At 45.3% G+C, this 24,230-nt stretch overlaps 1 protein-coding gene across 2 annotated transcripts; it reads right to left on the minus strand.

Moving 5' to 3' along the window:
* On the minus strand, window positions 1–22,936 carry lg17h12orf56 (linkage group 17 C12orf56 homolog). Of its 2 annotated transcripts, none has more exons than XM_024376998.2 (13): window positions 22,351–22,936; window positions 20,519–20,696; window positions 11,381–11,459; window positions 5,187–5,619; window positions 5,013–5,098; window positions 4,618–4,762; window positions 4,403–4,494; window positions 3,903–3,992; window positions 3,652–3,772; window positions 2,977–3,045; window positions 2,774–2,851; window positions 2,475–2,653; window positions 1–922 (listed from the first exon to the last, which is right to left on the minus strand). In XM_024376998.2, the coding sequence occupies exons 1-13, from the start codon at window positions 22,606–22,608 to the stop codon at window positions 808–810; spliced, it is 1,923 nt and encodes a 640-aa protein (XP_024232766.1). In that variant the 5' UTR covers window positions 22,609–22,936; the 3' UTR covers window positions 1–807. The 2 variants fall into 2 exon arrangements, with proteins under 2 accessions (XP_024232766.1, XP_024232765.1); XM_024376997.2 differs by having other exon boundaries at window positions 2,977–3,051; window positions 22,351–22,935.
* Between the last annotated feature and the right edge of the window lie 1,294 nt (window positions 22,937–24,230).

A 24,230-nucleotide genomic window follows, 5' to 3' on the forward strand; every position in this document is an offset into this window, starting at 1 on the left:
GAGCTGGTAGTATCTTTATTTTAGGCCATTTAACAAGGTTGAGTTCTAGAAAACCTTTGGTTACAATCCTTCGCTCACAGAGAGTACTCAGATGATGATATACAATAAAATCTAAATAAATGCATACAATTCTGAATCAAAACAAATAGATAATGTGTCTAAGTAAATACTGAACACAGGGTCTTACAAATCAGTAGGCCTATGTAATTTACTACAGTAATAAGGTACATCTTTGGAACATGCCTTTTGCTCAACAAGGGGCATTTTTATTAATTTCTAGTGTAAGCTGAATATCCTAGAAAGTGAATTATGCAGTACCTTGATTATATTCATTCATTTTTATTACAACCAATCTGACCATTCTGACTGCCATTACATGACAGTTAACCTGAGAACAAGGCCATGTGTAGGAGAGAAGAGGAGAGAGAGATGCCTCGCATCGTACCTCTCACCAGGTGTAAAGGGAAACTTCTAAGGTCCTTCAGAAAGCACACACCACTCAGACAAAGGCACACCTTCCCAGAGCAATGTCCTGTCCCTATGTTCTGTGAGAGAGTTTGATAGAGTATATGACCATCCAATTGACCATCCTCTGTGACCCAAATCATCCCCCAACGACCCAAATTAAGAAGAAATGTGATTGTAGCTGTATTCTCATATCTCACTACCCACATCTCACATGCACAGGGCCCACTTTGGGTCCCGACCCATAGTTTAAGAAACCCGGATATACAGTATACTTCTAAAAAATATATGACAATAAGTACTTCTGTCTATGAATCAAGGAAATTCATGTGGTGTATGTGGTCAGGACTTCTGCATGATAAGTCCCAGCAGTTGAGAGACGAGGCGTAGAGCAGGCTGGCTGATGGGGTAGTCGGGGGGCAACTTCTCCTCCACACAGGGCAGCTTCACATAATACCTGCAAGAGAATACCGTAAAAGATGGAAGATATATACAATACCATTACCCGTAAGCTGGACAGTGTAGAACAATGTATACAGTATATACAATACCATTACCCGTAAGCTGGACAGTGTAGTACAATGTATACAGTATATACAATACCATTACCCGTAAGCTGGACAGTGTAGAACAATGTATACAGTATATACAATACCATTACCCGTAAGCTGGACAGTGTAGAACAATGTATACAGTATATACAATACCATTACCCGTAAGCTGGACAGTGTAGTACAATGTATACAGTATATACAATACCATTACCCGTAAGCTGGACAGTGTAGTACAATGTATACAGTATATACAATACCATTACCCGTAAGCTGGACAGTGTAGTACAATGTATACAGTATATACAATACCATTACCCGTAAGCTGGACAGTGTAGTACAATGCATACAGTATATACAATACCATTACCCGTAAGCTGGACAGTGTAGTACAATGTATACAGTATATACAATACCATTACCCGTAAGCTGGACAGTGTAGTACAATGCATACAGTATATACAATACCATTACCCGTAAGCTGGACAGTGCAGTATATATACAAGTATATATATACAAGTATATATATATATATATATATATATATATATATATATATATATATATATATATACACACTAAAAGTTATACTTTTGAATCATCTGTCCATAGAACATCTTCCTAGTGTCTTGATAATCATCCAGGTGCTTCCAAGGGCTTTTTGGCAAACTTGAGTCAACTCTTTTGACGACATGGGTCCCATTATGTCTGGCGAAAACCAAACACTACAGTAAGCAGCTCTTACCAACGGTTAAGCATGGTGGTGGTAGTGTGATGGTTTGGGGATGCTTTGCTGCCTCAGGACCTGGACCACTTGCCTTAATAGGATGAACCATTTCTGCTCTGTATCAGAGAATTCTACAGGAGAATGTCAGGCAGTCCGTCTGTGAGCTGAACCTGAAGCGCAGCTACTGTAGGTTATGCAGCAGGACAAGGATCCAAAACATGCAATCAAGTCATGAAAATGCATTAAAAGCAACACATTTGAAGTTGTGGAATGTCCAGACCTAATCCCAATTGAGATGTTGTGGCAAGACTTGAAACGACCAGTCCACGCTTGAAAATCCACAAATGTCACTGAGTTAAAGCAGTTCTGCATGCAAAAGTGGACCAAAACTCCTCCACAACAATGTGAGACTGATGAACAACTACAGGAAGCATTTGGTGGCAGTCATTGCAGATATTGAGTGTAAGAGGGAAATTACTTTTTTCACACAGGGGAATTGGGTGTTGGATAACTTTGTTAATTAAATAAATAAAATAAGCAGCTTCCCTTTATTTAATAGTAGGTTTAGATTGAAGATCTGATAACATTCAGTATCAAAAATATGCAAAAATAGAGAAAATCAGAAAGGGGCCAATACTTTTTCACAGCACTGCCATCTACAGACCACAAATGGAACAAACATTTCTAAGGTAGAGGAACTGGAACCATGCTTGACTGATTCTACCTCTCACCTGAACTCCTCTCTGTACTCCGTGCGGAGGTGCTGGCCCAGGTGGGAGCTGTACTTCAGACAGGCAAGCAGAACCCTACAGCGCTGGAACAACAAAGCAGCCTGGGACGGGCTGAGAGGGGCCTGGGACCCAGACAGGACCACTACCACCTGCCGAGCCTGGTACCCCACGAACGACAACTGTGGAGGTAAATAGAGAGGTACGGGGGGAGACCAGGTTGACAGAGGGAGATTCAACTAATCAGACGAGGTATCAAATAATTGAAGTGTACATCCATTCAAATACGTAGAGGCTTTTACCAAAGAGGGATGAGGCTGCAGTATTCTCAGGATCCAGCCTACAGTCAGAAAATGCTCTGGAGACGGAGTTCGGCTGGCCTGCAGAAACAGAGTTGATCATTAGGCGACATACTGTACAGTTAATATGTATACTGGAATGCAGTATATTAGCATGCTTAGGGTGTGGGAGTTTCTTTCCATTGCCCGCTGTGAAGGGCACTCACCTCCTGACAGAGTACCACCAGTTCAAATAGCAGAGAGCACCCTGCATCCAGGTACTCCACGAACAGGCCCTGCAGCTGACAGACAAGTTGTGATGGGAACATTTGAGATGAATAGAAGTTGATGTTTCACACGGAGGGATTAGCACGATGCTCAGCCTATTTATAGATTTTCCCCCTTTTCTGTTTAACGCCCATCGGTTTCCAGTGTTCTGTTTGTGCAAGATTGTAGGCTGATGGTCACTCGACGTGAATTCTACGGGATAGTTCTCTCGTCTGTCGACAGCGTTAGACACCAGACTGGATGTGCAAGGGCCAAGGACACGGATTATACACTGTTGCGTGGTATTAATGGCGTTCTGATGAACACTGTGCGATTCTACAGTCGCTGGCAAAGTCACTGGCGTTTTGTTTTGACTTCCTGCAAGCCTCTTGGGCTGATGTTTACAGAACAGTTGTCTGCTGAATAGGATACTAGGGCCTTGTCAGAGAAGGCCAGTTAGACATTTTCTCTGCTTCTGGGCTGGAGGTGTTTCCCTGTTGCAACTTGTAATAAACCCGACTTGACTTTACTGCTCTTCTCTTTTGGAAATTTCTATTACACAAGTCATAAAAAACGTAAGCACAACCACACAAAATGTTAATATCCAACCAATTATATCCAGGGCCCACACTCACCTCTGAATGTGGGGGCGAGCCCTGTCTTGAGTCTGGGGAAACTCTCCTCGATCCCTGTGTCTGGGTCTGGAGCTCTGGGTCACACACCAACGCTAGTAACAGCCTGGCTGTCAGGGCACCTCTGCAGACAGGGACAACACACTCTCCTGTTAGCTATACCTCTGTGATATCAAGGGAGAGAGAGAGTGAGGGAGGGAGAGAGAGAGGGAAGGCATAAAGGAAGGAGAGAGAATGTGTGTGTGTGTACTCACTGCTTGGCCGTAAGCATGTTGAGTCGAGCCGGCTCGATCTCTGTCTCTCTGAACATCAAGGCCAGGGTCTGAACGATCAGAGTACACAGCCTGGACACAGGAGACAAAGAGGGTTAGGGGCAGAGATAAACCCATTTTGAGAACAGGTATGATGGAGTTTAACCATTATATTCTTGACCACTGGAGGGGGCTAGTGAGACTTGTCACCTGTCACCTACCTGACCTACTACTCCTCAGTGTAGTAGTGCCAGAGAGATCCACATTAAAGCCATAATCTAGTTGCATAAAGACAAAGCTGCTTAAAACCCCCAAAGAAAACCCAACGGGGTTCCTTAGTTAATCCACACTCAGGTGTTTCACAGAGGCACTGGTGGTGATGTTATAAAAGATAAGAGGTAGTCTTAACCCGGTGTTAACCAAGGATCACTGTAGTCACTCAAAATAGTCTGTCAGCTTTGTGCACACACACACACACACACACACACACACGTGTCACTCACAGTAGGCTGTCTGCTTTGTTGGTCTCCGGCCTCTGACAGCTCCGGAGGGAGTCTTCCAGCATCGGCACCAGGAATGGAAACATGTCATTGGACTAACACACACACACACACACACACACACACACACAGTTATGTATGGAGAAAGAAGGACAGAGAAAGAAGGACACACACAGTCACAGAAACAGACACACACACACAGATCCATGTGATCTCACCCTCCAGAAGAGTTTCCTGAGGGTGATGCTGCGGTGTGCTGCGGTGCGGAGCTCCTGGAGGAGCAGATATAGGCTCTCCAGGCTGATGCCCTCCTGAAGCAACTCACTGCTCAGCTGGCGGAACAGGTGGGCTGTACGCTCCCAACTACACACCGACAGGGGAAGGAGTGACCATGGAACAACATGTTGGAACAGTATCTGATGGGGAAAACTATCAACTGGGGAACAGTATCATGGCTGTCTTTCATTAGGGCAGCAAAACAAGTGTTTCTTATTGGACACGTTCAGGTGGTACCTCCCCATTTGGATCAGTTTTCTTACGTTTTGTGTCAACGGAACATGACCCTGATGGGAATACCAACAGCATCTGATAGGGGAACAGTATTTCAACGTACCTAATGGGGGGTTGTTTCTGTGGGGAGGTGCTCAACATGACATTGCATCTCCTTCTGTAGAGGGGGTCCAACAGCAACGTTGACCTCTGGAGGAAAAACAACAACATACACACACGGTATTACAACATTATAACACACACACACACACACACACACACACAGTGAATGACTCACTATAATGTAACTGTTCCAGGAGCTTTGCAGGTGCAGGTAGATCCGAGATGTAGGCGACACAGCGTACAGATGCAGCTCCGCCTCTCTCTCTCCTCCCTCCTCTTCATCCTTCTCTCCATCCTTCTCTTTGACCACCCTATCTCTCTTCAGCAGGCGAGCCAGCACCGAGCCTCTTCTCCTGGGCACCACAGGGGCCTCCGGGGGAATCTGGGTCTGGTCACCCGGGGGAGAGGGAGAGAAAGAGGGAGAGTGGAGGGAGAGGGCTGGGGCAACTGGATGGGGTAGAGGGCGAGGCAAGGTCAGTCTTAGACCCTGTCTCTGACCAAGTGTTTCAGGGTTAGGGCAGGAGGCTGAGCGTGTGGTCTTCAGTCGGAGCACCTCTTCCTCTTCCTCTTCCTCCTCCACCTCCTCCTCATCCTCTTCCCTGTTCCTACTGGTGAGACAGAGAGATGGTACAGTCAGTGTGACTGTGTCAGAAACACACCCACACACCTTACCTAGTCAAACACACGCACAATTTGAGCCACATTACACAACTCAAAGTAAGTTGTACTGTGGTAACGTATCGTGGCTCCCGGCAGGACAGCAAGGTCATGCTGTGTTAGCCCACCAGGGGGCAGAGTGAGAGGGCAGTGAAGAGGGAGGATATTCCCCTGGCACAGAGAAACAGTTACCTGATCCTGACCTGGAACCCTGACACGGTCACTCACTCAGTAAGCCTTTCTCTCACTTTCTATCGGCTCTTCACTTCTTCTCTCTCTTCTCCCTCCCTTCTCCTCTCTTTCCTTTAACTCTCTTCGAAATCCCCACTGAGGAAGAGCTAGAGGAGGGTATCTTTCCATGTGGATATCTTTCCATGTGCAGATTTACTGTCATGATCCTTAGAGGAAAACCCAATTATTTAAAGAGCCTGTGTCTATACAGATGTAGGGTTTAATTTGAGCCAGTTTTCTACAGCAGGTAAATAATCCTGCAACAACAGGACATTTTCATTATTTTCATTATATAATGAATGGACATTTTTGTAGGGGTTAATACCTTTTTCGTAGGGGAAAAGTCAAGAGTGACATTTCAAAATGGAAATGACAAACTTCAGGAGCATTTTTTGTTGTTGTATTTGTCCCCCTTTTTCTCCCCAATTGCGTTCCTCACTCATCGCTGCAACTCCCCAACGTGCTCGGGAGAGACGAAGGTCGAGGCATGTGTCCTCTGAAACATGACCTGCCTTACCACGCTTGTTAACACCCGGACGCCAGCCGCACCAATGTGTTGTTCAACTGTAGTCAGCCTGCAGGAGCCCACAAGGAGTCGCTAGAGCACAATGAGCCAAGTAATTATATGTATTACAGTAGCGGTACTGTGAAATTAATTACAGTAACTTACTCCTGGCCAATTGCTGCCAGTAAGTTATTGTACATTTTACAGGAAATGATTCACAGTGTAGGTTTGGGGCATCATATGTACTGATGCACATAGTCTACTAAGACTTCCTTGCATTGAACTTGACATGTTACCAATAGTCTATATAGACTTTTCAACTCCTGGTGGAGCACAGTCTCAGTGTACAGTATATTGACTTGACTACATGAAGCTTGTGCCAACTTCTGTGTGTTGTATCATGCTGATAGCAGCTCCTTCATGGCTGTTACATCTTCTGATGATTACTGACACTGTTCAGAGACTGTCTCACAGCTCAGCGGATGGATGTGTGTGTGTTAATGACCTCCCAGGGGACAGTGTGTGTGACAGAGAGAGAGAGAGAGAGAGAGAGAGAGAGAGAGAGAGAAAGAGAGAGACCTTCCCAGAGTTAGATGGAGACAGGAAGACGTTTATGCACTAGCTGGTTAAGACACATGAAAGACCATTCCACATGCACACTGGTTCTGGTTGTCCTCTGTGGATCCAGGACAGGGAGAGAGCACTCACATGTGCATGGACACACACACACACACACACACAACACACACACACACACACAAATGAACAGAAACACACTGGTCAGACTAAGAGCACGTTTTAGTAGGTGTTTTACTGCAGTAATAGGGTTTTTAGTACCCTAGCAACGGGTGAATGACGTCAGAGTACCTCACCTACTTCCTCCCGTTTCTAAGCAGTTAGGATCTGCTTGTCTGTTATGTGAATTATAGACACACGCACACGCGCGCACACACACACATTGTCGGGTATGGGCTCGTAAGTGAGCATTCCACAGTAAAGTCTACACCTGTTGTATTCGGTGCATGTGACCAATAAAATGTGATTTGATTTGAGAATCACTGGATTTGTGTGTGGCTGTGGTGAATGTTGATATAGTTTATATTATTTGTCTCTATTTGTGTATACAGTATGCCGTCTGTACTGTGCGTTGTGAATGCTGGCCTTTAAATGTGTATCTGTACCTGAGTGTGACGTATTTTGTACTATGCACCTATGATTTAAATTGTTGAGTGTATGTAAAAGCAGAGAACCTGATCTGAAACTCTCTACGCTCTCCTCTGGTGCACATTAAACAGTCATGAGCCACATGAGCAGCCTGTGAGCACCCCACCCAGCAGTCTGTAGCAAGCAGCCTGGAGAACCTGAAGTAGCCTGCCTCCTCTTAGCAGCCACACTCACATTACAGCCTGCAGGACCAACCTGGCCTCTATCCCTGCTCCAACTCCTTCAAAACCTCCAGCAATATCTCCACCTCCCTATACTCCCTCTCTCTAAGCCCCTTACATTCCCCCACATTGAGAGTCAGGAAGACAGACCTGAGAGAATGACCTACTACTGTCACCCATCCCTGTAAAACACAGCTTTTGTCCTTCGGCAAGGATACGAGAGAGAGAGAGAGAGAGAGAGAGAGAGAGAGAGAGAGAGAGAGAGAGAGAGAGAGAGAGAGAGAGAGAGAGAGAGAGAGAGAGAGAGACAGAGAGAGAGACAGAGAGAGAGACAGAGAGAGAGAATGTCTTTAAAAACAGATAAGACAGAGAGATGAGAGACTTACTGGATTCACTGTTGTCTTAAAACAGATAAGACATCATCTGTTTTCCCAGATCTGTTTTCACGTTTTCCCAGAGTCTTTATCATGTTATAGGATTCAGTCTGTTTTCATGTTTTGTTTTCCCAGATGAGTCTGTTATCATGTTATAGTGTTTTCCCAGATGAGTCTGTTTTCATGTTTAGTGTTTTCCCAGATGAGTCTGTTATCATGTTATAGAGTTTTCCCAGATGAGTCTGTTTTCATGTTTAGTGTTTTCCCTGATGAGTCTGTTATCATGTTTAGTGTTTTCCCAGATGAGTCTGTTTTCATGTTTAGTGTTTTCCCAGATGAGTCTGTTATCATGTTATAGTGTTTTCCCAGATGAGTCTGTTTTCATGTTTAGTGTTTTCCCAGATGAGTCTGTTATCATGTTTAGTGTTTTCCCAGATGAGTCTGTTTTCATGTTATAGTGTTTTCCCAGATGAGTCTGTTATCATGTTTAGTGTTTTCCCAGATGAGTCTGTTATCATGTTTAGTGTTTTCCCAGATGAGTCTGTTATCATGTTATAGTGTTTTCCCAGATGAGTCTGTTTTCATGTTATAGTGTTTTCCCAGATGAGTCTGTTATCATGTTATAGTGTTTTCCCAGATGAGTCTGTTATCATGTTTAGTGTTTTCCCAGATGAGTCTGTTATCATGTTATAGTGTTTTCCCAGATGAGTCTGTTATCATGTTTAGTGTTTTCCCAGATGAGTCTGTTATCATGTTATAGTGTTTTCCCAGATGAGTCTGTTTTCATGTTTAGTGTTTTCCCAGATGAGTCTGTTATCATGTTATAGTGTTTTCCCAGATGAGTCTGTTATCATGTTTAGTGTTTTCCCAGATGAGTCTGTTATCATGTTATAGTGTTTTCCCAGATGAGTCTGTTATCATGTTATAGTGTTTTCCCAGATGAGTCTGTTATCATGTTTAGTGTTTTCCCAGATGAGTCTGTTATCATGTTTAGTGTTTTCCCTGGTTAGTCGGTTCTTATGTTTAGTCTATTTTTATGTACTTACTGATTCTAATGTGGGAAATTATTGCTTATTTTTGTCACTTGCCGATTACCTCTCCACGTAAAGTGACTTTAATTCTAATTATTATTAACTTCTCCCGATTGTAAGGCAACAGGCAGCTGCTGCTAAATTGTCTGCAAAGCAATGTCAAAATATTGATCCAGTTTCTAAGCAACTGGTGCTAAATACAGAGACACGCCCATTCACAAAGAGATCGGCAGCAGGCCAACCACAGGACCTTACAGTGCCTTTAGAATGTTTTGACACCCTTTGACTTTCTACACATTTAGTTATGTTACAAAGTGGGATTCAAATAGATTTAACTGTCACTTTTTTTTTGTCAATGATCCAAACACAGTACTCTGTAATGTCAAAGTAAAATGATATGATTAGATAAGTATTCAACCGCCTGAGTCAATACAGCGATTACAGGTGTGAGTGTTTTTGGGTCAGTCTACAAGAGCATGAACAACGTACCGGGATTGTACAATATTTGCCCATTATTCTTTTGTAAATTCTTAAAGCTCTGTCAAGTTGATTGTTGATCAATGCTAGACAGCCATTTTTAAGTCTTGCCATAGATTTTTAAGCCAATTTAAGTTAAAACGGTAACTAGCTAACTCAGAAACATTCAATGTCATCTTGGTGAGCAACTCCAGTATATATTTGGCCTGGTGATTTAGGTTATTGTCCTGCTGAAAAGCAAATCTGTTTCCCAGTGTCTGTTGGAAAGCAGACTGAACCAGGTTTTACTCTAGGATTTTACTGTGCTTAGTTCTATTCCATTTATTTTTGTAAAATAAAAAAAACTTGCTAGTCCTTGCCAATGACAAGCATAACCGCAATACGATGCAGTCACAACATGCTTGAAAATATTAAGAGTGGCACTCAGTGATGTGTTGTGTTGGATTTTCCCCAAACATAACGCTTTGTATTCAGGACAAAAAGTTAATTTCTTCTCAAGTTTTTCGCAGTGTTACTATAATGCCTTATTGCAAACAGGATGCATGTTTTGGAATATTTTTATTCTGACCAGGCTTCCTTCTTTTCACTCAGTTGTTTAGGTTAGTATTGTGGTGTAATTACAATGTTGTTGTAGTTACTCCACTGTGACGGTTTTAAAGTCACCATTGGCCTCATGTTGAAATCCCTGAACGGTTTCCTTCCTCTCCGGCAACTGAGTTAGGAAGGTGTCTTTGTAGTGACTGGGTGTATTGTTACACCATCCAAAGCATAATTGCTCAAAGGGATATTCAGTGTCTGCTTCTTTTTTTCACCCATCCACCAATAGGTGCCCTTCTTTGCGAAGCATTAGAAAACATCTCTGGCCTTTGTGGTTGAATATGTGCTTGAAATTCACTTCTCGGCTGAGGGATCTTACAGATAATTGTATGTGTGTACAGAGATGGGGTAGACATTCAAAAATCATGTTAACCACTAACCACTATAGTCCATGCAACTTACTATGTGACCTGTTAAGCAAATGTTTACTCCTGTATTTATTTAGGCTTGCCATAACAAAGGGGTTGAATACTTATTGACACAAGACATTTCAGATTTTCATTTTTTATGAATTTGTAAACAAATATGAAAATATAATTCCACTTTGACACTATGGGTTATTGTGTCTAGAACAGTGACACAACATTTCAATGTAATCCATTTAAAATTCAGACTGTAACACAACAAAATGTGGGAAAAGTTACAGTAAGGGTTGTACATAGTATCGTCATTCATATCGGCACATACCGCTGTTGCCAAGTTGCCTACAGCCCCCACCTGCCTACGCAAACACACAAGGCGTCTCTCTAGCTATCTGTGTTGGCGGTGGTGTTGCAGCTCATGTACCCATGTCACATGCTACCACTAAGAAAGGCTTAGACAGTAAATAAACCAGACTATCTGTGAAACCACAGAACCATGTTCAGGCCTGCAGTCTGTCTCACGATGGTCCATGGCCTGACCTGTGTTAGATTGACAGACTGACTGTCTCCTGTAACAGTAGGATAATGGGATCTCACTGTATAATGCAGAAAAGGCCCTCTAGCCAGCGTCAGCCTGGAAGACAGCGATAAGGCCATTTCAAAGGGGACCGTAAGGCAGGGGACTGACTGGGACTGAATGGGTCTGAAGAGCATCATGGCTGTTGAATGGGAATGGACAGCAGGTCTCACCTCATGGGGACAGGGGAGACGTTCCACCCGTCTCTATCTGGGGGTTCTGAGAGGGTCGACAGGAGAGTTCCACCAATACCTTGAGAGAGACAGAGAGAGATGGGGAGAGAGACAGAGTAGGGGGAGAGAGACAGAGTAGGGGGAGAGTGAGAGGGACAGAGAGAGATGGGGAGAGAGACAGAGTAGGGGGAGAGTGAGAGGGACAGAGAGAGATGGGGAGAGAGACAGAGTAGGGGGAGAGTGAGAGGGACAGAGACAGGGGAGAAGGATGCAGAGAGGTTTATGAGATCACTCTATGTAAACGGAAGCCCTTACATTTATGAGACCCGGTAATTTATACTTAACTGGGAAACAGTTGTCGAATGGGCAGAATGAGAGAGAGAGGAAGGTAGACTGAAAAAGAAAGAGGAAGGCAGATGGAGGCTGAGAAAGAGAGAGGAAACAGAGAGAAAAAGAGAGAAAAAGAGAGAGGGAAAGAGGAGAGAAAAAAAGATGGAGGGGGAGAGAGGGTGTGTGGAGAAGGAATTTCTCATCTCTGTGGAGAGAACAGGCTTTGGGAATGTAGCAACAGTGACAGTGACGTGTCAGAGAGGATAATGTGAATTCCAGTGTGTGTGTGTGTGTGTGTGTAAGTGCCTAAGCATCACACTTTCACTGATACGTAAACTCCTAACTCTCCTAGCCCTAACCCTTACACAGGTAAGCCCCTGGCACACGCAGCCCAATCCAGCCAAAGGCAACCTAACCCAGGTCAGGGCAGGCCGTTGGCTGTAGGGCAGGTGGATGCATGGCAGGGAGAGAGACTACCTCTATGTTAGACAAACATACGGTACGTCAATGTTACAGCAGAGGGATGTGAGGATTTGACGGTGCAGATAGGCTGGAGTATGACAGTCAGAGCAGCAATGTAATGAAAAACTGTCATTTATACGGTAATTTAGAATCAGTAGAATACTCAGAATTGTTTTACTGCAGCAGACAAATGATGGTGCATTGCGGGGAAAGAATTGCTGTATTTCGAAAGGTACTGTACTTCCACCCCACAGAATACAGTACCGCATCTTTAGAGCTCCACTAGCAGGTGCATGGTATGCTTGTTTCTGGCTCATTAACATATTTTGAGGCGTGCCTTGTAAGAGGCTACATTTGTGCACCCATGAGTGAGAATGCTGTATCAATTTAACCGTTATGTGGTTATAGTGCCCCTTCTTTTTTAGATTTATAGGGAACAGATTGAAGTGGCAGCAAGGCTTAAACCTTAAAGTTAGCATTATTAGCATTATGACTCTGGTTGGTGTACATTTTCTATGGTTGCTTTCTCCCCAATGGAAAGTTACAGTCTTGCCCCATTGCTGAAACTCCCGTACGGACTTGGGAGAGGCAAAGGTCGAGAGCCATGCGTCCTCCGGAACACGACCCTGCCAAGCCGCACTGCTTCTTGACACACTGATCGCTTAACCCAGAAAACAGCCATACCAATGTGTCGGAGGAAACATCGTACAACTGGTGACCGAACTCAGCGTTCATGCGCCCGGCCCGCCACAACATCACGGCCGGCCAACCCCCCAACCTCGACGACGCTGGGCCAGTTGTGTGCTGTCTCATGGGTCTCCCAGTCACAGCCGGCTGCGACACAGCCTGGGATCGAACCCGGGTCTGTAGTGACCGCTGCGCCACTTGGGAGGCCTTTTCTATCCTTTTCTTTGGACGGACCAGGAGGCAGTAACAGTGGCTTGACCGTGGCTGGTGCTGCCTTTCAGGTCCAGCGGAAATGAATGCCTGAAGTTCTGGATAAAACGGAAGGGTAACAGTGGCTTGACCACTGACCACCCAGAACCCCCCCCCCCCACCCCCCCAGTATCCAGTATTCAGCAACGGACCAGCTGCCTTGAGGCGAGTAGAGTGCTGCTGAGGCAAGGCTTACTCCCTCTACCAGAGGTCTCCTCCCCTGCCTTCCTTTTTTTCCAGCTGCCCTCAGGCCACCACCGACCAGACCAGGACCAGCAGACCGCCAAGCATCCAGGGCAGACAAGACAGCGTCACCACCGGAACCAGAGTCGAGGAGGAAGGACCAAAGACACCAACCTACAGTGAGGCTGACGCTAATCCCCAACAAGGAGGCTGCCGAGGACAGTACTGTCAATCGCTGGGGAGCAGCAGGAGCAGCAGCAACAACCGCCAGACCAAAAACCATGACCTGCCTGAAATTCAGCAGGGCAGTTCAACAGAGAGGTATGGGCTTTGTGCCGTCTGAACTGCGTGGTGAAAACACAGGGCCACAAGAATCATTTGAAGCCAGTTTCAAGACTCCCCAGTTACTAGAACAGTTTTGGTCAAAATTCAGAAACTGCAAAGATACAGCCCTTTTTAACAAACTCTATACCCCCTCTTCAACAAAACATCCAAGGTAGTTACAGTACAGTTTCACAATGAATGCATTCAGGACTACAACAAACAAGTTTGGTTAAGCAGGTTTGCGATCCTCAGGTCAGTGGCTAGGAGTGTCCTGGACGCAACCCCAGGACCATCACGCTGGGAAATAGAGGCTCCGTCCACTACTACGGCTTGCCCAAACTGTGTAGGAACTGCGGCCAACTGGGCCATCAGCCCGCATCCTGCAAAGTCTTCATCTGCAATATCTGTAAAAATATCTGTAAATACTACCACAAGCATACCCCCTGTACCTCCACATGCCCCTTCAACCTGTGTGGGAAACTGGGCCATTTCTTCTGAACCTACCCAGTTCCTGCACCGGCAGGGCAAGGGCTAATGCCACCAACCCAAATTGCAAACCCACCAACCCCCCCACCCCCTCCAGCAGACAACAGCAACAAAGACCCAGACCTTTCCACAACCACCCAAGACATGTCAGAAACAGCTCCCATCCCTGTCACCACCCAAGATGTGCCAGAAACAGCCCCCATCCCTGAAGATACTTCTAACGTTGCACCCCCAATGAATCCCTTCCTTGCCACCTCCATCCCTGCCAAACCCCTGGTCAAAGTGAAGCCGGTTTTGAGAGAGGTCATACAACCGGAAGACCCCCTCACCACACAACTCCAGTTCTTAGAGGATGACGACGACCCAAACTGGACAAAAATTACCAAACGGAAAAGACCAGATAAACAACAGACCAACAAGAGACCAGACCAAATGACCACTCCAGAACCTAAACCCAGATGCCAGCAAACTCAACACCCCAGACCCCTCATCATACCCCCTCCCCCCCAGTCCATTACTTTCTCTGATCGCTCCTTCCTACACCTTACTGTCCCTGATTCCGCAATCCCACCAACCAACAGCCCCTGACCATACCCCCTACTGCCCCTGACTCTTCCCCCTGCTCCTTAGCAACCCAGATCCACACCCCTTAGCCCTCCTGGCCCACGATCCCACACAGCAGCAAACCAGCCAGCCTCAGTCCAGACCCCTCGGACCCTCCGAACCGCCTTCACCCCTCCCAGCATCAGCCATCCCACCACCAAGACAGTACAGGGTTTCACCAGGAAGTCAGTGGGAAGGCATGTTAAGGCCAGTGAAGAGCCAAGAACCACCCAACACAAATTACCTGCAAGAGGCTCTCATACAAATCTGCAATGATATGGCCTACACCAAACCTGGACCTCCCCACAATAACCCATCATCATGACCCTGACAACACAGACCGAACAAAAGGCCTTTCCCCAGACAGCTGTGGGTCTGGGCCCTGTTTGCTACCTCTGTCTTCCAGCGTCCCGCCTTGCCGCCGCATCGCTCCTGCTCCAACACCAGCCCAGGCCTATGGACATAGTTCCCGGTTCCTGTTTGATTCTGGTCCCCCGCACCAGACCCAGCACCTACCCTTGGCCTCCAGTCCCGGACCCAGCACAACTTCCAGTCCCATCCCCAACAGAAGTACCAACCCAGGTTTACCCAGTCCAAGCCACAACTCCAGCACCAATCCTGGACACCGAACAACCACAACTGCCAATTCCTTTCAGTAACTGCCAGCCCTTCCCCACCACCAACACAAAGACACATTGTGACTGACTGACTGAATAGACTGACATATTTTGATATTTTTTTTAATTAATTGATTGCTTTTGTTTTTGTTTGATTGAATGACCATGTATTTTTTGCCTAATTTGAATTGATAACTTATTAACTTATTGTTTGAAAAGTTTACTATTTGGAATGTTTTATTAGTGATGGATTGAATTTTAACTTGTTGAACATTTTAAACTGTAATGATTTTTGGAATAACCAAATCAAATTACCTTAAACCTTAAAGTTGACCTTTGGGTCTAGGGATCCCTTGTGTGTATGCTTGCTCCTCACGTTGTCTTTCCTTCCCTCTACAGATTCCAACCCAGCGCCAGTTCCTGTTTCTCCCAGGTCCACAGCACTAGACCCAACACCAACCCAGGTTTTCCCGATCTCAGCACCAACCCTGGACACAGCACCGACCAACTACAACTGCCACTTTCATCCAGCAACTGCCAGTTCAGAACCCACCCCTTCCCCTCCCCCAACACAAAGACACCATCAACCACTCAACCAGACCAACCATGGCTGACTGACTGATAAATTGACAGACTGTTACTGAGTTGGAGGCGGACGTGGCCACGCAGTCATGCGTGAACAGGGAGTACAGGAGGGGGCTGAGCATGCACCCTTGTGGGGCACCTGTGTTGAGGATCAGCGTAGTGGAGATGTTGTTTCCTACCTTCACCACCTGGGGGCGGCCCATCAGAGAAATCCAGGACCAGGTTGCACAGGATGGGGTTCACACCCAGGGCCCCAAGCTTAATGATGAGCTTGGAGGGTACTACGGTGTTGAAGGTTAACCTATAGTCAATGAACAGCATTCTTATAGGTTTTCCTCTTGTCCAGATGGGATAGGGCAGTGTGCAATTAGGGCAATTTCGTAATCTGTGGATGGAGTCGGGACGTTTATTGTAGTGGGTCTAGGGTGTCAGGTGAGGTAGAAGTGATGTGATTCTTAACTAGCCTCTCAAAACACTTCATGATGACAGAAGTGAGTGCTACGGGGCAATAGTCATTTAGTTAAGGTACCTTAGCTTTCTTGGGTACAGGAACAATGGTGGACATCTTGAAGCAAGTGGGGACATAAACGGAAACATAAACACTCCAGCCAGATGGTCTGCGCAAGCAAACACGTCTAGGGATGCCATCTGGGCGGGCAGCCCTGCAAGGGTTAACACACTTAAATGTCTTACCCTCGTCGACCATGGAGAACGAGAGCCCACAGTCCTTGGGAGCTGGCCGCGTCAGTGGCACTGTCTTATCCCCAAAGCAGGCGAAGAAGGTGTTTAGCTTGTCCGGGAGCAAGACTTTAGTGTCCGCGACATGGCTGGTTTTCCTTTTGTAATCCGTGATTGTCTGTAGACCCTGCCACATACGTCTCGTGTCTGAGCCATTGAATTGCGACTCTTGGCTCTGTACTGACGTTTTGCCTGTTGAATTGCCTTACGGAGGGAATAACTACACTGTTTGTATTCAACCATATTCCCAGTCACCTTGCTGTCGTTAAATGCGGTGGTTTGTGCTTTCAGTTTCGCGCGATTTGATTAAATTAAGTTGCATCGATTATTTATTGTTTGAATTGTTCATTTTTTAAGGTTATGTATATTTGATTTGAAAAGTTTACATATAATGAATTATGGGAAAAAACAAATGAATTGAACTAAATTGCCATGCCCTGTATCAATGGTGTAATTTATAGATGAGATGGATATGAAGTGTGAAAATGGTAATATAGGTACCATTGACTTGCATTGGATTTGTGCCGCAAATGCTAAAAGGTTAGCGTTTGAAACAGCGGCCAGGTATACAAAGCCAAAGCATGGCTTGCTGTCATACCTTGACAGATTCTCAATTGGGCAAGTCTGTCCTCTTCTCGACTCGTCCGTCCTCCCCTCCTCCGTAAAACGTAAACCGGTAAGTGGTCGAGTGATCGAGGAGAGTGCCACTTCGTTAGTTGGCAAGCAAAGGAGTCTGCTGCCCTCTTCAATAACTTACTTCGACAGAGGATGCACAAGAGCAGGGATTCCAGCCCTGTAAACATGATTTTGCCTTATATCATGCGAATGGAGAAGGAGAGTCACAAGTGCATTTGTTTCCACGTTTCCTCTCTTTGCCTCCGCTACTCGATTACCTTTGACCTTTTTCAAAAAGAGGCGAGGAGAGGATGGAGGAGAGGAGGCTAGCAAACAAATTAACTCCCCATGTCCATAGACTGCTTACAGGGTAAGGAAACCAATAAAGTGCATTCAGAAGGTGTTCAGACCCCTTGACTTCTTTCACATTTTGTTATGTTACAGCCTTATTCTAAAATTGAATTTTAAAAAAACTCAGCAATCTACAGACGATACCCCATAATGACAAAGCTAAATAATAATAATAATACTTTTTTACATACTTATTCAGAGCCTTTGATATGAGACTCGAAATTGAGCTCAGGTGCATCCTGCTTCCATTGATCATCCTTGTGATGTTTCTACAACTCGTTTGGAGTCTTCCTGTAGTACATTCAATTGATTGAACATGATTTGGAAAGGCACACACCTGTCTATATAAGGTCCCACAAAAAGCAAGCCATGAAGTCGAAGGAATTGCCGTAGAGCTCTGAGACAGGATTGTGTTGAGGCACAGATCTGTGGAAGGGTACCAAAAAATGTCTGCAGCATTGAAGGTCACAAACAACACAATGGCTCCATCATTCCTAAATGGAACGAAGTTTGGAACCACCAAGACTAGCTGGGTGCCCATTCAAATTAAGCAATAGGAGGAGAAGGGCCTTGGTCAGGGAGGTGACCAAGAACCCAATGGTCACTCTGACAGAGCTCCAGAGTTCCTCTGTGGAGATGGGAGAACCATCTCTGCAGCACTCTACCAATCAGGCCTTTATGGTAGAGGGGCCAGACGGAAGCCACTCCTCAGTAAGAGGCATATGACAGCCCACTTGGAGTTTGCTAAAAGGCACCTAAAGGACTCTCAGACCAGGAGAAACAAGATTCTCTGGTCTGATGAACCAAAATGGAACTCTTTGGCCTGAATACCAAGTGTCATATCTGGAGGAAACCTGCCACGATCCTTACAGTGAAGCATGGTGGTGGCAGCATCATGCTGTGGGGATGTTTTTCAGTGGCAGGTACTGGGAGATTAGTCAGGATCAAGGGAAAGATTAATTTAGCAAAGTACAGAGAGATCCTTGATGAAAACCTGCTCCAGAGCACTCTGGACCTCGGACTGGGGCAAGGCAGCTCAGGAGTGGCTATGGAGCTTAGGAGCTATGAATGTCCTTGAGTGGCCCAGCCAGAGCCTGGACTTGAACCCGATCGAACATCTCTGGAGAGACCTCAAAATAGCTGTGCAGCAACGCTCCCCATCAAACCTGACAGAGCTTGAGAGGATCTGCAGAGAAGAATGGGAGAAACTCCCCAAATAAAGGTGTGCCAAGCTTGTAGCATCATACCCAAGAAGACACGAGGCTGTAATCGCTGCCAAAGGTGCTTCAACAAAGTACTGAATAAAGGGTCTGAATATTTATGTAAATGTGATATTTCAGTTATGTTTTATTACTTTTTTGCAAACATTTCTAAAAACCTGTTTTTCCTTTGTCATTATGGGTTATTGTGTGTAGATTGATGAGAAGGGGAAAAAACGATTGAATCAACTTCAGAATAAGGCTGTAATGCAAGAAACAGGTAAAAGTGAAGGGTCTGAATACTTTCCGAATGCACTGTATGTCATTTTCTATCCCTTAAACATTGAAGGGGGGAGAATTCTTCACACCTTATTCACACTGATAATATCAGGATGTATGATGATAAACCTATCAACCTAAATGACTATTTTCTCTGAACAGGGGAAAACAACCATCAACAAATTCACTGAGAATACAATACATAGTATGAAGAAACATTACACTGAGCCGCAGCTCCATACTACTTGCCAGACATAAAGAACTGATACTATTTACTGGTTGTTTGAGAAGAATTGGTGTGGGGGGTCAGTGGGTGGTTTTACATTTTTGGGGGAGGGGATTCATCATGTCTTACTCATTGTTAGGTAGAAGTTTGGTCCAAATCGGTTGTTTGGTACTATATTTATTGAATATTATATGAATCCTTAAAATGAAAATGACCAATTTGGGTGCAATCCAATAGCTTAGCCCTTTACACTCATACCCGTATACTGTATGGGTTGAAAATGGCAGATTTTGGCACTAATAAGCGTCTAAATTGGAACGTATACATGACGTCAGAGTTCTGGCTCTGAGCTTCACATCGCTGTATGGGTTTTGACTGACAGGCGTTCTGAACTTGAGCACCACACGTGACAAGAAGTTGCCCCCATCCCTCCCTGCAAATGTTTTGTTGTCTGAGTGAGGGAAAGGCTGTAAACTTAAGATGACTCAATGTATTTTGAAAGATGAGACATTGAGGATTATAATAAATACCGCTTTGATGTCATACAAGCAAGCCAAATGTGGACTTCACATTTCCAAATGTCATATACAATGGCAACATTTATGATCACTATGTTGGATGTACAGTTACAAGATGACATGTCATATCCTGGGTCGTTTATTTGCTTCTTGTGAAGAAAATCTGCCGCGGTACACATCTGAATGCACTTATGACTCCTTCAACAAAATAACAATCATTTCCCCATTATCTCCAAACTGTTCCCTTTTAACAATTTAGCCCTATCCATATAGGCCAATTCCCACGAGTGTACAGGGTTCATTTCTCAGAAATCAAATTATATTTCAACAAAATATCTATACCTTATATATGTTATCTATACCTAATATATGTTATCTATACCTAACTACATAAGCGATATCAAAACAATTTGAGATGCTGGGTGTAAATAGCTTTCTGAAATTACATGGAGCGACAACCCTACAGTAAAATACATTCATTAATTTACTTCATTCCAATTATGGTTGCATTTACTTTTGTTTTTTCAGTATAATACAGTAAATTGTATGATATTGTACTGTGTCTCATTACCAAGTATATTACAGTAGGTGTACTGTTATATGAAATTCATGACAACCCCTTTACAGTGTAACTTACCTGTTATACCCTGATTCAGAGGGAGAGAAAAAAATCAGTTGTTCTTTACCTTCCGTGGAGGGGGAGATGGGCCAGTGCTGGCGAGGAGAGGGGACGGGAGGAACGCGAGGTTCTCCTCTGAGCAGACCATTTTTCTTCCCAGATGGCTTTGCAGTGGCGTAGACCACACGAATGTGCTGCGAGCGCTCCCGGTCCCGGCCACTGAGGAACTCTGGTAGATCATTGACCTGGAAAGCAGGACCAGAACTGCTGTCTTATTTGGAGCAGAATCATTGACAGAAGTGATCAGAGAAGTGATCACTCATTAAAACTTTGCTTAAGCATCTTTGTTTCTGGGAGGTCCTTGGGAGCTGTGATGACATTCGAGGACAGTAGGTTACATCTGAATCTGAATCATTATGTGAATGTGAACAGTCTCTCGGGACAATATATGAGGACACCATTTGGGAACAATATCTGGAGACAGTAGAAGGACAGTCTCCCAGCCGCACGGGCTTGCTGAAGCTTTGCTCCTCCTGGTTCTGCCACAGGTAACAGCTTGCTCTGGTTACTGACTGACTGTCACACACACACACACACACACACACACACACACACACACACACACACAAAAACACATGGGATTGCACTCGCGCACACACAAAGACACATACTGTACACACTCTCTCCCTTTCTGGACAGGCAGACTATACTGTGAGAAAGAGGCAGGGTGAGCTAATTCAAACAGCATTAACTGTAGATGGGAAACACTGGTAAACTGGAAACCAGTGACATAAGGTAATAATGCCCCGGTAGTAACAGTAATTTACCATGCTTAAATCATTTCCAGCTTATTTTGTGCCTGCAGTCACTTATTTTGGGCCAACAGTCACTATAAGTACAGCGCCCAGAGTAGTTTTTTCTGATGAATTGCTGTGGTGAGGAAAAACTCCTTGCCCTAACCCTTGACCTATAACCTAGAGGCTGTCTGTTATTGTATTCTATTCCAATTTCCATGTGCTTCTGCCCACATGTTTACACGTTAGTCACACATTTTTGTAGTAAAAAAACACCTCTCCTTGATAAAAAAAGAGGAACACACACCACACATATTTTCAAGCTAAGGCCCCATGTTCTCTAGCCAGTCTGTTTGTGCTATAATGCAAATATTTGTCATGACAATGGACAAGTTAATTTTGCATCGCCCGGTGCCCCAGCTGGGTGGAGTTTGATCATTTTAAACCATTCCATTGGTCCTGAAGTGTAATCTCCATCCTCTGAGCACAGGGCAATGCAAAATGATCTCACCCAATGAGTGTCAAGGAGTTTGAATAATAACACAAAGCAGACTGCCACTCAGTCTAATTTGATCTCATCCTCACACTGTGTGGTAGTGAGGTCTCTTCGGGTCTCCTCAGCCTGTGTTCATGGTTATCATGCTTGCCTCTGTCCAGGCTATCAATAGGTCAGGCTATCAATAGGTCAGGCTATCAAAGCCACTGTGTCTGCCATAAGCAGTTAAATAGGGCTTAACATGACAGGATCAGCAGCACAGCGTCCGGTCACTATACTTAGCCCAGGCCCAGGGCGGTAGGGAGGGCAGACAGTACCGGACACCAATTATACAAAGGTCAAACAGGGAGATAACAAAGAATTAGAGAACGGGTCAAATGACATACAGTATGTTCAGTATATAATCAGGAATAACTCCTGTGTGTGTGTGTGTGACCAAACAAGTCAAGCCAAACAAGAATGGTTTTGTTTGTTTGGCCAATAAAAATAGATATTATGCATAAAGGCAAGTCATAGAAGTCACTAAAGTTTTTGATGTTTGCATTACACAATATTCCAACATTGTATTTATGTCCCAACACATATCATAACTCTCTAGGCAGTCCTTACCAGCTCGATGTCTCGGATGTGTCTGAAATCGACCGCGGTTGTGAGGGTGCGCGGCGGGTACTCAGCCAGATACACACACTCATCACTGAGAACGACATGCATGAACACCTTATTCACCCTCTCCGAGACCACCACGCACGGTTCATAGGCGCGGATCCGCTCATACACCCCGCGCTCGGTGTTCCTCTTGAGAAATGAGTCTAGTTTACTGTTGCGCCTGCACTGCAAGCCTCCCGCGCCTGTCATGACCATGGGCATATTGAGCACAGCCGGGGCACCAACGGAGCTCACCTGCCACTTGCATCAGGGAAACACGAACGGAGAGAAGAGACGCGCATTCCTTGGTCTTTGTTCACTTGAGTTTTAGAGCTACTTCCACTCTCTGTGAGTTGCGATAGCAGTGCTACACACCACGGGATAGGGTAACCTAGGTGATATTACATCCATGGCTTGCTCGTTAAGAAACGTACCGCCCGTGCGCTCTTCATCCCTGCGCTCCCCAACCTGAGTTGTTCTAAACTTCATTGGTTATATATAAAGCTCTTCGCTGATTGGTTGACACCCTGCCACCTCTGCTCCTCCTGTACCTATGTTACTGTCTTTAGAGGTCAGTTTAGACACAGTGGCCCTCGGGTGTAACGTTACCTCACAGGGAGGAGGGACATGAGGGGACTTGTCCCCTATTGACATCAGTCCATTTACAGGTACCTGAGAGCGAAAGTTAGGATTCCTTCCTGGAGTTAATTGATTATTGTGGTCATATAGCGCCACCTAATGGATGTGATGATGGTTTTCATCTAGAAGAGAAATATGGTGGGTGAGTGACAGTGTGAACAAACAGATGGCAGAAAGAGAATTCACTAGGTATGTCATTTGAGAAAGGGTCGTTTTGAATTTATTTGCATAGTAGCGAATAGTAGTTGAAAAAACAAGCATACAACATTTACATAATGCATTTCATCCACCATCTGCTCAAACTGTGCCACACTAAGGGACCACTTACCAGTCACTTCGTCTTCTCTGCTCTCTCTGTCTTCTCTGATGTCTCCGTCTGCTCGCTCTGCCTTCTCTGCTCTCTCCGTCCTCTCTGCGCTCTCTGGCTTCTCTGCTCTCTCCGTCCTCTCTGCTCTCTCTGTCTTCTCTGCTGTCTCCGTCTGCTAGCTCTGCCTTCTCTGCTTTCTCCGTCCTCTCTGCGCTCTCTGGCTTCTCTGCTCTCTTCGTCCTCTCTGCTCTCTCTGTCTTCTCTGCCGACTCCGTCTGCTCACTCTGCCTTCTCTGCTCTCTCCGTCTCCTCTGCCTTCTCTGCTCTCTCTGTCTCCTCTGCCTTCCTCATCCCTCTTCTCCAGAAACACCCCACCTGCAGCTGCATTTCTCTGGCTAGGTAGAACATGGGACCAATGTAGCCGCCAGAGCTAGGGAAGCAGAGGTGAGGAGGAAGGACCAAAGACACCAACCTATGCCTGGCACGAGCAGATCGCATGGGAGTCCCTCCATTGACCTACGGGTCGCAGACTTCCAGGTGTGTCCTTCCTTCCTCTGACGGACCGGAGCAGACTCAAAAACTACCACCACCACCTACCTGAACAAGAGGACAGGGATGAACCCAGGAGTGATGTGCCGCTATGACTCGGTGAGGCTGACGCTAAGGCAGAGAAGCCATTCATTGAACACAATGAATGCCTACTCTGCTCTCTCTGTCTTCTCTGCCTTCCTCTCCACTCTTCTCCAGAAACACCCCACCTGCAGCTGCCTGGCTCTGGCTAGGTAGAACATGAGACCAATGTAGCGACCAAAGCTGGGGAAGCATATCATCATCTTCATAACATTGCACAACTTTGTATCCAGCTTTGTAGACTCCATGAGGAAAACGAGCGTCTAGA

This window comes from Oncorhynchus tshawytscha, linkage group LG17, assembly GCF_018296145.1.
Source record: "Oncorhynchus tshawytscha isolate Ot180627B linkage group LG17, Otsh_v2.0, whole genome shotgun sequence".
Lineage (NCBI taxonomy): Eukaryota > Metazoa > Chordata > Actinopteri > Salmoniformes > Salmonidae > Oncorhynchus > Oncorhynchus tshawytscha.